This window comes from Falco naumanni, chromosome 19 (genome assembly GCF_017639655.2).
Source record: "Falco naumanni isolate bFalNau1 chromosome 19, bFalNau1.pat, whole genome shotgun sequence".
Classification (NCBI taxonomy): domain Eukaryota; kingdom Metazoa; phylum Chordata; class Aves; order Falconiformes; family Falconidae; genus Falco; species Falco naumanni.
In genome coordinates, this window is record NC_054072.1 from 1243576 (window position 1) to 1259144 (window position 15569).

Below are 15569 nucleotides of genomic sequence, written 5' to 3' on the forward strand. Positions count from 1 at the left end.
AGCCCGTTCGGTGTCGTTTACCTGCGATCCAGGTCTGAACCGTTCGGGGAGGTATCAGAACGCAAAGCTCCAGGTGGAGGACCTCTTTCCTGGGGGGACACGGAGGTGAGATGCTTCCCGAGTGAGGAAGGAGACCCCCCCCAAAAAAAAAATCCATTCATGCCCTCCCCTCCAACCTGCCACCGGGTCCAGCATCCTCCAGGCAGCAGGAGGAGAGAAGCTCCTGGGAAATGCTGATTTTGGGGGTGATGATAGAAAATGAAAGGCCCTACCAGCCCCTGCTAGCTGCAGCTTGAGGACAGAATCAATGAATTATCACGTTAAAGCTTGTTGGCGTCATGATGCAACCTGGTGCCAAGCTGGAACAAACTCACCCGGGTTTATTTTGCATTTTTTTTTGGTCGTGGCTGGCTTTGCACCAGCTCATGTATGATGCTTCAGGCAGGCTGAACCAAACCGAACCCAGCTGCTCTTTTGCAGCCAGGATACCGCTGCCACAAGCTCAAAACCTTCCCAAATATCAGTATTTTTTAAAAATCACCATCAGTATCAGCTTAGGGGGGGGACTCAGGAGAGTCCTGGCTTCCCAGCCACCTGGGATATTGAATTATTAGCAGTGCTGAGCCCACTGCATCCTCTCAAACCTGCTTTAAATGCAGCGGACCCTCCTCCCCGCTTGGCTTGGGCAGGATGGATCCAGGCTGCGTCTTTCAGCGGGGTTAGTGCCGTGGGGGGTCGAGCGGATCCCGTCACGGGGGGGTTAGGAAGCGGTAGGGAATGCGAGAGAGGCTCCTGAGCTTTTTACTTACGGCTGAGGCAATGGGGACCCCCGTTTCGGGGCTGCGATGGCAGGGGCTCCATGGGGATCTTAATGACTGAGGGAGGTGGGAACTGGAGAAGAAAGTGGGGAAATTCGGTGAAGGCAGCGCCTCGGTGGGCTCCAAGACCACCTGGAGCACTCAAAGGGACCCAAAACCTCCAGGGTGGGTGCGTGAGGAGGAGGAGGAGGGTTTGCCTTCCTCTTCCCAAAACTCTCAGCCCTTCTGGCCCTGCAGCAGGGGGTTGCACAGGTTAACGATGCTTTGCCACGGTACAATGGGTGCTGCACCCTCAGCCATGGGATTTTCGCTCTTCTCCTTAATAATTTCTTTTTTTTGGCCACAATTTGCCAGCTTTCAGGACAGGTGGGACATTCCCTGGCGCCTCCAGCTGGCCCCAGCCGTCACTTAAAGCCCCTCAATCAGCCTGTCCCATAAATGCAGTGAAACACCGCCACGAACCAAATGGGATCTTCATCCCAACGATCCAACTTCATCAAACGATCTTCATCCCAAACCCAGCGACCTGGAGGTTTCGGTGGGATCTTTCCCTCCCCAGCCGGTCCGGATGCCCCCGCCGTCCATGGGAGCCCCACCCCCCACCCTGCACCCACCTCCTCATCGCTGCTGCTGTCTCCTTTGTTGCCTTTTTTCTTTTTCTTCTTGTCATCCTCTTTCTTCTTCTCCTTCTCGGGGATGATGTTGTCAATCCAGGCCAGGTCGTGTTGGGAGAAGACAAAATCCAGCAGCCGCCTCACCAGGATCAGGGCTAAAATCTGGGAGGGGAGAGATGCAAGAGCCGGATCTGCAAGAGCATCTTTCCTCAGGAGACACGGGGACCACCACGGGACCAAGCCAAAATTCCCTTAAATCTCCAAAAAAATCATCTAAACGAGGCTGCAGGGGGGTGGCCTCACCATGACGGGGAAGATGATGGCGGCCACAGTGGATTTGAGGATCCAGAGGACGGCCAGGCAGACGATCTGCACCAGCGTGAAGAGGTGGATGCGGCGCAGCGGCACGTGCCGGAGGAAGACGTAGTCGGGCTGGTGCTTGGCCGGCATGAGGAAGAGCTTGCAGCGGTCCCAGAACTGCGGTGGGATGAAGGCTGGCGTTAGCCTTCGGCCTCATTCCCCAGGCTCCCGGGATGCCCAGATAAACACTCTTTTACTCCCCAAAACGGGGAATTTGAGGCTTTTTTGATGTTGCTCGAAGGGGGTTGGATATCTGCTGTTCCATGCAGCTGGAAATACTGGACGCATGCAAATTTGGGGGTCAAAATCCCCCTTTTTGCCCCTGTGTAGGACCCCTTCATGGCCACTGAGGAGGAGGAGGGGGAGCACTTACCTGGATGCCGTTCAGCGACGCGACACCCATGTACAGAAAGACGCCGTACAGCACCGGCATGGGGATGTACTGGGGACATGGAAAAACCACAGTGCTTACCCCAAGGAAGGGGATGGGGATCAATGCTGGGGACCATGGTGGGGGTGGGAAACCCAGCGTTTCAGTCCCATGTCCCCAAACATCTGCGGGGAAGGAGCAGGGATGGAGCAACAGGAACGTTCTACCTTCAGGATAGGGGCCAGGAAGACAGAAATCCCCGTCAGCACAAAGACGATGATGCCCGTCACCCTCTGCTCCCTGGAACGATGAGAGAAGCAGGATGAGGCCGTGCCGGCTGGACCTGCTGCTGCGTCTGGATTCCCCACCCCGAGGAAAAGCGCGGCCGAGCCTTCCTCACCTGACCCCCAGGAACTGGGGCTGCTCCCCTGGGGCACTGGTCTCCGTCTCCATCTTCAAGCTGTCGATGTGGGCGATGGAGATGACGGTGGCTGCCACGTACCAGGGCAGCCCCATGAAGGAGCAGACGGCCATGAGGATGCCCACCCAGAACAGATCCAGGTGGTAACCCGCTGCTTTCTGCAACACAGAGCCCGGGGGGGGGGGGGGGGGGGGGCAACGCAGCTCACCATGCGGTTCCTGTAGTCACCCAGCAAGGTGGGGCTTCCCCCAGCCCCACGCACCCCCTGCAGCATCGCGCATCGCCACGGTGCACCCTGCATCACCCCGATGCACCCCACATCACCCCGGTACACCCATCGCTGCTGCGGTGCGCCCTGCATCACCCTGATGTACCCCACGTCACCCTGATGCACCCCACGTCACCCCGGTACACCCATCATTGCTGCCGGTGTGCCCCGCATTGCCATAGTGCGCCCCACATCAACCCAAAGCACCCCACATCACCCTGATGTGCCCCACATCACCACACTGCACCCCACATCACCCTGGTGCACCCATCATTGCTGCGGTGCGCCCCACATCAACCCCAAGCACCCCACATCACCCTGGTGCACTCTGCATCACCACACTGCACCCCCTATCACCATGGTGCACCCTGCATCACCCCACATCACCCCAAAGCACCCCATATCACCCCGATGTGCCCCAACATTGCCAGGGTGCACCCCACATCACATTGCACCCTGCAACACCCTGGCACACACATCATTGCTGCGGTGCACCCCACATCGCACTGGTGGACCCCACATTGCCATGGTGCACCCCACATCACCCTGATCATCCTGAAACACCCTGTATCGCTGCAGGGCACCCCACATCACCCTGATGCGCCCCACATTGCCCCGGTGCACCCTGCATCACCCCACATCATCCCAAAGCACCCCACATTGCCCTGGTGCACCCTGCATCACCACACTGCACCCCCATCACCATGGTGCACCTTGCATCGCCCCACATCATCCCACAGCACCCCACATCACCCTGACGCACCCCAACATTGCTGCGGTTCACCCCACATCATCCTGAAACACCCTGTATCACTGCAGAGCACCCCGCATCACCCCGATGTGCCCCACATTGCCCTGGTGCACCCTGCATCCCCCACAGTGCACCCTGCATCCCCCATCATTGCTGCAGGGCACCCCGCATTGTGCTGATGCACCCCACGTTGCCACGGTGCACCCTGCATCCCCCTGAAGCACCCTACATCACTCTCATACACCCTGCATCCCCCTCATGCACCCCACAATGCCATGATGCACCCCACATCACCCCACATCATCCTAGAATAGAATCGTTGAGGTTGGGAAGGACCTTTAAGACCATCGAGTCCCACCGTTAGCCCAGCGCTGCCACGGCCACCACTAACCCACGTCCCCAGGCGCCACATCGACACGGCTTTCGGACACCTCCAGGGGTGGTGACTCCACCACGTCCCTGGGCAGCCCGTCCCGGTGCCGGACAACCCTGTGGGGCAGGAATTGTTCCCGACATCCAGCCTGAACCTCCCCTGGCACAACATGGGGCCGCCTCCTCATCCTTCCACTTGTAACCTGGGAGCAGAGACCGACCCCCCCCTGCCTCCACCCCCCTTTCAGGGAGCTGTAGGGAGCGAGAAGGTCCCCCCTGAGCCCCCTTTTCCCCAGGCTGACCCCCCCCAGCCGCCCCCCATCAGGCTGGTGCTCCAGCCCCTGCCCCAGCGCCGCTGCCCGGCTCTGGCCGCGCTCCAGCACCTCCGTGTCTTGGTGCGGAGCCCAAACCTGAACCCAGGATTCGAGGGGCGGCCACACCAGTGCCAGGTACTGGGGGACGGTCACTGCCCCGGTCCTGCTGGCCACGCTGTTCCTGACACAGCCAGGATGCTGCTGGCCACCTGGGCACACTGCTGGCTCGTGTCCAGCTGGCCATCAGCCAGCACCCCCAGGTCCTTCCCCACCAGGCAGCTCCCCAGCCCCCTGCCCCCAGCCCCAGAGCTGCGGGGGGTCGCTGTGACCCCAGTGCAGGGCCCAGCACTGAGCCCTGTTGAACCTCATCCAGTGGCCTCAGCCCATAGACCCCACTGACCCAGACCCCCCTGCAGAGCCCCCTGTCCTCAAACGGATCAATGCTCCCCCCAAGCTCAGTGTCATCTGCAAACTGACTGGGGGTGCACTTGATCCTGAAGCACCTCCCATCACCCCCATGCACCCCATGTTGCCACACTGCACCCTGCATCACCCCACATTGCTACACTGCACCCTGCATCACCCTGATGTATCCCACATTGCCATGCTGCACCTTGCATCACCCTGTATCAACCCACATCATCCTGAAGCTCCTTGCATCACCTTCATGCACCCTACGTTGCCAGGCTGCACCCTGCATCACCCCACATTGCCATGCTGCACCCTGCACCACCCCACATCATCCTGAAGCTCCCTGCATCACCCTCATGCACCCTACATTGTCGTGCTGCATCACCCCACATCACCCTGAAGCACCCCACACTGCTGCACTGCACCCTGCATCACCCTGATGTATCCCACATTACCACGCTGCACCCTGCATCACCCTGTATCACCCTGCATCACCCCACATTGGTACACTGCACCCCGCATCACTCCGAAGCACCCCACACTGGTATACTGCACCCTGCACCCCGCAGTGCCGCAGCGCACCCCACGTCACCCCGCTGCACCCCACTACCTACAGCATTAGGTGGATGTAACACCCTGGAGGCTCTGTCACCCCCAAACCCCCGCGTGAGAAGGAGAGGCTGAGCCCCGGCTTTGCGCAGCGTGCCGAGCCGGGGTGCCCCCCCCCGTGCCTTGCAGCAGCACCTGATCCGCACCCCAAAAGTGGGTGCTGGCAGGGATGCAGGGGTACCCGACGCGATGCCGTGACGAGTCCCGGCTCACCCGCAGCTTGTGCTCCTTCCTGTTGACGATGACGGCTGTGATCTGCTGGTCCATGAAGATGAGGATGGTGACCAGGAGGGCGGGCAGGGCGCTCGCCAGGTAAACCCACCACGGGTTCTTCCCAAAGGGAAACACGAACCACCCTCGGTCCACACGGGTGGGCTGGAGGGGGGGGGGGGGGGAAGACAGGGGGGTTGGACACCGTGGTAGAGCCCCGGCACAGAGCAGAGAGAGGGAAAAGCCCAAGCGCTGACATTTTGGGAAGCCCCACCTCACCCCATCACCTCTGAGCATCATCCTTATCCCACATCCATCCCTAAATCCCACCACCACGCACCGGTACCCAAACCACATCCAGCATCCACATGCCTCAACCCAACATTTTTCCGGGATGCTCACTGGGACACCCGATGGCACCCCAGGGATGGAGAGGGGAGAAATTTTCAATGACGCTTCTGGGAAAGGGATTTTATTGCTTTTTTTTTTTACCTTAAAATCAGTAGGCACTTGGAGCTTTGGGGTGTTGAGTCCGAAAAGCACATCCAGACCCACAAACATTAGTATGGACATAAAGATAGAGAAATCGCTAATAAGTTTACGCAGCTGCAGGGAGTGAGAGAAAGAGAAAAAGAGGGGGGGGAACCAACAAAAAGAAGGAAAAAAAGTCACAGAATTAGAATATTCCCCCAGAAAATACAAAGTAGCTTTTAAGAAGGTGCCCAGACACCACAGGAGTCGCAATTTTCCCTGAAAGGTGTTGAGGAGCTGGAAGAAGAGTGAGGGTGGAGAGGCGAGGGGTCCCCCCCGGTGCAGCCGAACCTTGATGATACTGGGGATATGGAGCTTAGGGGTGTCCAGTCCGAAACAGGCATCCACTCCGCAGAAAAGCAGGATGGAGAAGACATTGGAAAAATCGGCAATGAAAGCCCTGACCTGGAGGCAAGATGGGGAAACGGGGGTGGAAAGGGTAATTAATGGGATGGAGAGGTGAATTAATGGGATGGAGAGGTTTGCTTCCCACTTCGGCTCCTTCCCTGGGGTTTTCCAGCTCCGCTCACCCATAGATAACCTGGGTATAACCCACAAAATGTAGATTTTTTCCTCCTTTGCATGGCAAGGTGATGGGTTATTTAATATGCAAAAGCCAAATCGGCGGCTAAAGGCTCAGGGGGATTTTTTTTTGCTTATTTCTTATTGCTAGCAACATCTCCTAGAAATACAGATTTATTTTCCCGCAGCTCTTTGCATCCACCAGACTGCCAGCTCCTGGTTTTCCTACCTTTTGGAAAAGAGAAGGGTGAAACCCGGTGCTTTCCTTACCTTGGTGGGGAAATAGCGGCTGAATTTGAATTTTTTCAGGGTCAAGGTCATGGAGTAGGTCCCGAAGAAGAGGATGAAGGACATAAGGGCCAGGTCGGGCACGAATTTACAGGATTTCCCCACTAAGCTGCCGCCGTATTTGAGACATTCCTTCTTACTCAGCTGAGTCCAGTCCAGAGCTGTTAGGTTAATAGCATTGTACTGGGGAGAAACCCCCCCAAAAAGACAAAATTAGCATTTTAGTGCAATTGCAGCATGCAAGGAAAAGGGTATTTCTTGACCAAAAAAACAAAATCAGCATTTTTAGCAACTGCAGCATGCAAGGGAAGGGGTATTTCCCAGCCAAATAAAACAAAATCAGCATTTTTAGCAACTGCAGCATGCAAGGGAAGGGGTATTTCCTGGCCAAAATGCAAAATTAGTCTTTTAAGCAATTGCAGCATGCAAGGGAAGAGATTTTTCCTGGCCAAAAAAAGCAACATTAGTATTTTAAGAAATTGCGGTGTGCAAAAGAAGGGCATTTCCCCATTAAAAAAAGAAAATTCAGCATTTTTAGTAGTTGTAGTGTACAAGGGAAGGGGCACTCGCTGGCCAATCCCCAAAATTAGTATTTTAAGGAATTGCAGCGTGCAAGGAAAGGGGTATTTCCCTGCTAAAAAAACCAAAATTAGCAGTTTAAGCAATTGCAGCATGCAAGGAAAGGGGTATTTCCCCATCAAAAAAAGCAAAATTAGCAGTTTAATTAATTGTAGCGTGCAAGGGAAGGGGCATTTCCCAGGGCTGCTGCCGCCAGGAGCCCCATAGCCACAAGCGAACCCTGGAGCCACTATTAATTTGGGCAAAAAAGTGGGGATTTGGTGCCACCGAGCCCAACCGTGGAGCCAAATCAATGCAAATCCTGCATCGCCCTCGCTCCCAGCCGGCACGCGTCGCTCCCCGGGTGCAGGAGTCCCTCGGATTTGCCCTCCCTTATCCCAAGTTTCCCGCCGGGATGAGCAAAGCCGCTTACCAGAGAAACGTTAGTGGTGTTTGGTGCCACTGGAGCTGAAGCATCAAACAAGGTCGCGTTGGCTGCGGGAAAGGAGTTTGTTATTGAGGTTTTTGGCTAATATCGAGGTTTTGGTATTAAAAGTAGCCGGGCTTTGCCCGGGGAGGCGCAGCTGAGCCCGGCCAGCGTAAAAGCAAATGGGGGGTCGAGCGCATCCCCCGAGAGCCGCGTGGGGATCGGCATCCCGAGGGCGGACCAGGATTTGGGGAGAACCCCCCCCCATGTCTAACCCCGCAGCGACTTCTCCCTGATTAATCCCATGCGCCAGCGGAGAACACGGCTTCTCCTACGGCGGCTTCTCCCTCCAGGGCTGGCGAGTGCCGGGGGTGTGTGTGTATTTTTAGGAACTTCCCAGCTCCTAAAATTATTAGGAGCTTCCCAGAGAAGCCGCCGGCAGCAGGGTTGAGCATCCCGACACCTGCATCATAAAACCACGGGGGTTGAAGACTGAAAAAGCAGCCTGTTCTTTTTGGAGAGGCGGCACCCAATCATGCCCAATTGGCTTTTATTTGTGGGGTTTTTTGGCTATTTTTCTTTTTTAAAATATTTTAGGGGTGTTTTAGTGTCTCACTGCAAAAAAAAAATAATCCATCTTTTCTAGCCCCCGGCACCTTCTCCTCCAAGTGCAAAAAGCAGCTCCGCTCGGCTCTTCGGGTGATGCAGCTCCGTAGCTTCAGGAGCACCCACGTTCTTTATGGGTGCCCCTAAGCGGGGTCCGGGACCGCTCTGCCCCCCCTCTTCCCTCTGGTCCATCTTCCTGCGCCAAGTGGGAATTTCGGCTGCCCCGACCTGCCGCCTCCATCCCCAGCGCCGAGGATTAATGAAGGAGAAGCGATTGCTGGGTTAGAAGCAGAGACCCGGGGGCTGCCGAAACCGGGCTCCGGGGAACGGCGCTGGCAAACCCAGCATTAAAAACACTATTATTATTATTAATTAGCATTATTATTTTTTTTTCCCCCTCCATAACCTTTCATTATTCCAGAAACCAGCCTTATTAGTGATTTCTACACCTTAAAGGGTAGAATACCACTGGTGGTATTTTAAGAGAGGAGTCTACATAAACCCTTTTAGCAGAGCAGAGAGAAAAGTAAAATACATGGAAAAAAAATAACAACAAAAGCCCCACGGGGGAAGAGTATCAAATATTAAAAGAGTTTTAATATTTAGAAGGCGATACTCACTTGAGATTGAAATCAGCCCAAATTGATGTGTGCAGCAGAGACAAATATGGTACAAATCAGTTATAATGATCAAAAATCAGAACGAATTAAAAAAAAAAAAATTAAAAAAAAAAAAAAAAGGATGTAGGGGGAATAAACAATTTCTCAATATCTAGAGGAATGGAAAATCCAATGTGGACACCACTGCCTTGGGTGCCCGGAGCAGCGAGGGTGAGGAACGGGGCTGGGTTGCAAAGAGGCTTAAAGGTTTTTGGGGTGCAAATGCCTCTCGGTTGCCCCGGGTTTTCTTGGGGGGGGGGGGGGGGGGGGGGGGGGGGGGGCTTGGAAAAGGGGGAGACCTCCCTGGAGGCTCAAGGCTTCCCCGCCCTCCTGCGTCAAGCCACGGCGGTGGGTGCTGCCGGGCAGATGCCGGCACTGGCGGGTGGACGGAGGTGGTCACGGTCCCGTTCCTGGGATATTTCAGCCCCCCCGGGATCGCGTTGGCGGTCAGGCTTCGCTTTCCCGCAGGTCACGTTTGGGAGGGTTTTGGTTGGGAAAGAACGGCAGCGTCTCGGCGTGCTCCCCACTGCGCGCAGGGCTCTCAAAATCCAACGGGATCGGGTCACTCAGCGGGTGGTTGGTAAACAGAAATCGAGGGAAAATGCAAAATTAAAGCGAATAAATGGTATTTCCATCGCAGCGGGTGAGATCTCTTCTGGCAATGACGGATGTATAGGGAACGCGGCTGGTCTTGGATGCTTCTGTTTCTGGGGAGAGCTTCACCATCACAACCCTCTGCCTGCAGCTGATGCTCCCCAGAATTGTTGGCTTTTAGGCTTTTAAAATAAATTCAGCTCGCCTGAGAGCGGGGTTGCTGCCATCAGCCCAAAGCGAAGATCTCCATCCCCTTCCAGGTGGCTGTGGGAGCATCTGAGCTGCTCAATTCAGACCAGGGATCATCCGGTACGTCTATCCAAGAGCAAAACCAGGGGAGCCATCGAAAGATGGTCTGCTCAGAGCCTGATGGCTTCTCCTTTTTGAAAAGGAGTTAAAGAGAGGAGCAAAAAGCAGTCCAAGGAGGTTTCCACACCCAACTGGGACATCCCAGGGTTTCCCAGACACTGGAGAGGACAAAACCCCTCCAACGTATTTTCTGGAGAATAAGTTTCCATTGGCAGCAGGCTGGAATTAATGCCCTAAAATGTCTTCCCCACCCCCCCCCCATCCCATTTCCCTTTTATCCATCCATCTGGCTGCTCCGGGCTGAGGCCCCAGCTCTCTGGTGTCGTTCTCTGCGTTCCGGCAAGCACCAGTGTGTTCATCCATGGGGAACAAGGCTCTTCTGTCTTGCCCAAGAACATCCTCAGAGGATGAGGTCTCTCCACCCGATGCTGACCGGGTAGCTGTCTCCTTCCATGTCCTTGGCCAACGATCCAGCGGGATTTATCCACAGCGGGACCCCCCCCCCCCCAACCCCTTCGTCTTCCCCAGCCGGCGCCGAAAAAGATGTGTACTCACCTGGGTCGGGGGCGATGCACTCGCACTTGTACATGGTCACGTAGTCCGGCTTGAAGTCTGAATTGATGGGATAGTACTTAAAGGCTCCGATCATCTTCTTGATGGCGTCGTAGATGAAGATGAAGCTGATGAGGGTGGAGAAGCCTTCCTCCGTGAAGCGGGTGATGTACTTTATAATGAAGCTGGCGTCGGTGGCCACCAGGATAAGGCACTGTAGGGCAGAGTGCAAGCCGATCCAGAGGCGGAATTCCATGTAGTCAATGCCGTTGCCTCTGAAAGCGGGGACAAGGCGAGAGCATCCCCGTGAGAGCACGCTGTGGGCTGGAGGACACCTCCCACCCTGGTATGGATGTGTCCCCGTTCCTCCTGGCACCCCTCAACACCTACTTGCTGAAGTCGAAGAGCAGCTTCTCGAAGATGAGGATGGGGCCGGTGCTGCTGAGGATGATGAGCGGCTGCCCAGCGAAGAGGCAAAACATGGAGCCTGCCATCGCCGTGCCAAGGAAGCTCTCCATGACGCCCTGGGGATGGATCAAACCTAGCATTAGGGATTACGATTGAACCATTGAGCCATTATGGTGATGCTGGGCCACGTTACATCCCCACAGATACCCCAGATGGAGACGGGAGTCAAGGACCTCTGCTTGGACCCACATAGGATGGGTGGGACCATGTCCCCTTGCTCCTGGCAATGCCATTGAGATGGGTTTTCCCATCCTGCAGGTATTTCAGGACTGCCCGTCCCACTCGGCAATGAATTTACATCTGCAGCATCAAAGCTTGGCATGGCACAAGGAGGGTAAAACCCCTCCTGCCCCATCCCATCCCATCCTGTCCCATCCCCAAGCCAAAGTGACCCCTTTCCTCGGACTTGACCTGGTAGTTGTCCGTCGCGTCCCCAAGCAAGCCCCCAAATGTGATGGCATTGGTGATGCAGCCCAGGTAGATGAACAAGATGGCAGAGATGGACTGGATATGAAAGCCTTCGTAGAAGTCGCTCGGGAACCAGGGCAGCTTCCTCTTGATATCCAGATAGAGGCCACCACAAAACCTGGGGAGACACCACCAAGGACCAAATGCTCGGGCCCCCCACCAAACCAGACACGGTGCTGCGCAAAAGCCCGTGCCCAGAAGGATCTCACCCCTCCGTGCCCCAGCAGACCAAGGGCTGAGCCAGCGGGAGATGCTGATGGGTGCTGGCACCCTCCGAAGGTTTTTGGGCGGTGGGGTGATGGCTCACCTGCCCGTCCACGCGAGCTCTTCCCCGATTTCATGAACTTCGGGCATCTCCCCATCGTCGCTGCCTCCTCCACCGCCCCCAGCGCCTGCCCCACCAGCCGTGCCGTTCATCTGTCCCACTTCGTTCAGCGAGAAAACAGATTTCCTGCGGGAGGGAGCCACTGGTGTTGGCCACGGCACCTGCCCTGCCAGCCGGTCCTGTGCAGGGGTCATGGCCAAGGCCATGGGGGAGCGCTCTGCCTGTGCTGGAGCTTGGCTTTCGGGGGGAATTTGGAAAAAATCAAGGGCTGCATTTGCTCAACCCAGGTGGGTAATGCAGATTTTGCAGAGTGGAAACAGTCCTGAGCTGATCTGGGGCCAAAAACTGCTGAAAAAGCAGAGTTTCTGGAACGTTCACAGAGATGGTTTCTTGGGATGAAGGCAAGCAAAGCTGCTGACCTCCAGCATCTCCAGAACAGGAGGGATGGGGGTGGCCACAGTGCCGGTCCAGCACCACGCCTCCCACTCACCTCTTCTCAGCTGAGGGCACTTTTTTGGGTGGCTCAATCCTAATGTTGGGGTCCCACTCGCCAGGTGGCAGGACGATGACTTCATCCAGGAACTCATCTATGCCGGCGATCAGGTCTTCTCTATCCCGGGCTTTGTAGGCAACGTCGCTGAAGAGCTGGGGGTCAAGGGAGGAGAGGTGTCAGCCTGGGGGGAATGGCATCCACCAAACACGTCCCACATCGTGATGGGATTTAAAAGCTCATTTTTTGGGGTGACAGGATGAAAATTGCTTTTTCTTCTTAGCTTTGAGCAAGGGGTGAAGGCCAGGCGTGGCATCTACTCACATCGTCCACCATGAGAGTCGCGATGGCTCTGCCGATCTCGTTGTAGGATTTGGCTTTTCCCGCGGGACCAAGGAGAATAAAGAGGAACCTGGGAAGGGAAAGGCACCGTGTCGGCAACCTCGGACCACCAGCATCCGCGCCATGAGACCACTTGGTGCTTTGGACCCGAAGGAACTGCGCTGACCTGGTGGGGACAGGCACCTCCGTCACCCCTCCCAGCATCGTTGCCTGGAGGAGCCGCACGAAAGCCACAAAGGGCTTCTCCAGGAACTCCACTTCTCCCACCAGCACATTGGAGGCCTCGGCATCCTTGGGGATCTTCTTGATGAACTTGTTCTTCAGCTGTTGGAAAGACGAGGGTGGGGAAGGGAACGGTACCCAGATTTGGCATCTCCCCCTCTTTTCCACACCCTGCACCCAAAAGCTGAAGCTGGAGGCTTGAACTTCTGATGGTCCCAGGACTCCCAGAGGTGGGGATTCAAGAGCCATATCCAGGGATAAACCAGCAAGAAGTTCAGGAAGCTGAATTTCTTCGTTACTCAAAACCACGAGTAGCCCCAGATAAGCTGGAAACCACACGCTCGGGGCTCCCTAACATGACGTGCAACTGGGCGCTTTGCGACAGGTGCTTTGCTGGGCTGGGGTCTGCGCAGGGAAGATCCCACGCAATCAATCCCCCTGCGGAAAATCTGAGCCCCAAAATCTGGATCCTGGAGCAAGCCAGCACGCGTTTTTGCAGGTCTGTTTGCAGCCCTGCAGCCCCAGGCTCCCCCGAGACCCCCGTACCGTGCACGGGGGAGGTTTTATTTAGCTTGTTCCTCTCTGGTCTCATCCTCGGAGCAGGAACAAATAATGGAAGTAGGAAACCTCGGTCATGGATTTATTCCCTGTCTCTTCTCCCCTGCAGCTCTTTCATTATTAGTCTAAAAGGGTTCAATACCGACCCAGGCAGGGTGTTATTATAATCTATATGCCAGCATGAGGGGAGGCATGTGAGCCGGGCAGCAAGCTCTCCCCTTTCTAATCTTTTAAACCCAAATGGAAAAAAAAAAAAAGAAAAAAAAAAAAAGAAAAAAAAATTATAATAATAAAGCAACTCCTCCAATGCAGCTTGGAATAAGCAAGAGCAGGAGTTAACAGTGACCACTAAGCTTCGTGTAACACTTAAAAAGTCCCTTTGTAGTGGGTCTAATAGGGCGATTAAACCTAAATGCTTTGCATATTTTGGGATTAACCCTCCGCACCCCACTGCTGGAGGCTGATGTTTGGGGTTCGTGCGTGGGCAGCTGGCTTGCTTCATTGCAGCTGGAATTGTAGAAGGTGCCCTGGGAACCTTCTGCCTCCCTGATGCGGTGGCATCCCTGTCCCGTGGCTCCCAGCAACACGTGAATTCCCATCCTCCGCTTCCCCCTAAATTGCACCACCCCGGGTAAGCCCAGCAAGGACATCCTTGGGGAGAAGCAAGCTGTTATCCCACACAAACACCACCTGCCTTTAATTTTTTTTAGCGCAAACAGAAACAAAGCAAAGCCCCTATAAGGCATCAACAGTTCCCAGCTAAACAGCCTGGATGCCGGGATGGGGATGGGACATCCAGCAAAAGAAGGGCACAAAACCTGGCTGATCCATCGCATCTCCAGCCTGACCTCCTTCCCAGCTCTCCCATGCAAAGCAAACGGGGGGAAGAGCCCCCCGACGGAGCGTTGCGTTAAGAAACCCAAGTCCATCACGGTGCAAAGAGGGAAAAATAAAACCCGCCTCGATCTACAGACCGATATCCCGAGAGCTGTGTTCCTGCTCGCAGACCCGGGTGCTTGGATGGGATCTACCCCTGCAGCCTGCCCTCACCCGGCCAAGCAAAGGCTCTTCTAGGATCCCTGCGTTCTCCCAAGCACCTTTCCCTACCTCCCGAGAGATTTTAAGGATCTTTTTTCCCTCCACCCAAAAGATCTCAAGCTCTATCAGCATCTCCACATGTCCCTAACCCCGCGTTCAACTTGCAAGCCCAGGTATTATTTCTGGAACAGCTTCCCCATGAGTTAGCAGGGATCAATACATGTATTAATTTCCCTAATTAGGAATTTGTGAGGGTATCGACTGAGCGAAGCCACACAAGGCTCACATGGACCTTAACAACCCCAGAGCCCCTGCTCCAGCGCGGGTCATGTCAGAGATGCTCCTCACAGCAGCGCGCTGGGGGGTCTGGAGGTGGTTACTTGGTCGGTGCGGGTGGGTTTGGGGGTGGTTACCTGGTCAGTATGGGGGGGGTTGGGGGTGGTTACCTGGTCAGTATGGGTGGGGGTTGGGGGTGGTTACCTGGTCGGAGCTTGGTGTGTCCGAGATGTCGTTCATGCTCCGACTCTGCGCGTGACCTGATGGAGAGAAGAGCAAACCACCCCATGGCGTGCAGCCGAGTTACAGCCCCACGTGCAAGGAGAAAACGTGGCAGGAAGACTTGAGTGCAAATTAAAAAACCCAACTTATTTATTATAGCCAGGCTTGCAAACCAGGCACAGGGAGGTGAAAACCCAAGAATATGAGTTTCCTGATTCCTGTCACCCTGTGGTTACTCAAACCACACCTCATTTATGCCTGTGGTGGGATCCCCTCGTAATTGCAATTGCCCGCTCTCGTATTGCAACGTAAGATTTTGTTTCTCCCCTGCTTCTTTTAGCAGTGTTTGTGCCCCCCCCCCCAGCTTACGCAGGCGGCCGTAGCTCGCGCTCTGTCGCATCCGCAGGTCCTCGGTGGAGCGGTGGAAGGCAGCGCCGGCGGCTGGGCTCCGGACGGGGCTGCGGGCTGGGGGAGAGGAGCTGTTAGAGGAGATGCAGGTGCCGCGAGAAACCCTTGGGTGATGCTGAAGGCAAGAGACCACCAGGCTGGAAAAACCAGCTGCCCAGCACAGATGTGACCCTTCCAGGGCTGATTCA

The 15569-nt window shown here is 55.5% G+C and overlaps 1 protein-coding gene across 8 annotated transcripts in view; it reads right to left on the bottom strand.

The window, feature by feature from the left end:
• SLC4A5 (solute carrier family 4 member 5) overlaps positions 1-15569 on the bottom strand; it is a 31847-nt gene that overhangs the window by 967 nt on the left and 15311 nt on the right. For 3 of the 8 annotated variants that reach the window (XM_040618008.1, XM_040618007.1, XM_040618009.1), the window contains 19 exons: positions 15343-15438; positions 14956-15011; positions 12824-12981; positions 12640-12727; positions 12316-12470; positions 11808-11951; positions 11444-11618; positions 10955-11088; positions 10568-10839; positions 7851-7912; positions 6842-7042; positions 6011-6124; positions 5522-5683; positions 2563-2741; positions 2390-2462; positions 2166-2234; positions 1736-1909; positions 1433-1594; positions 22-89 (listed from right to left, as the gene is read on the bottom strand). In XM_040618008.1, coding sequence (XP_040473942.1) covers positions 22-89; positions 1433-1594; positions 1736-1909; positions 2166-2234; positions 2390-2462; positions 2563-2741; positions 5522-5683; positions 6011-6124; positions 6842-7042; positions 7851-7912; positions 10568-10839; positions 10955-11088; positions 11444-11618; positions 11808-11951; positions 12316-12470; positions 12640-12727; positions 12824-12981; positions 14956-15011; positions 15343-15438 — 2542 coding nt within the window. Of the gene's footprint in view, positions 1-21; positions 90-809; positions 892-1432; positions 1595-1735; positions 1910-2165; positions 2235-2389; positions 2463-2562; positions 2742-5521; positions 5684-6010; positions 6125-6340; positions 6455-6841; positions 7043-7850; positions 7913-10567; positions 10840-10954; positions 11089-11443; positions 11619-11807; positions 11952-12315; positions 12471-12639; positions 12728-12823; positions 12982-14955; positions 15012-15342; positions 15439-15569 lie in introns of all 8 variants that reach the window. The other 5 variants (XM_040618013.1, XM_040618006.1, XM_040618011.1 and 2 more) reach the window with 5 other exon arrangements.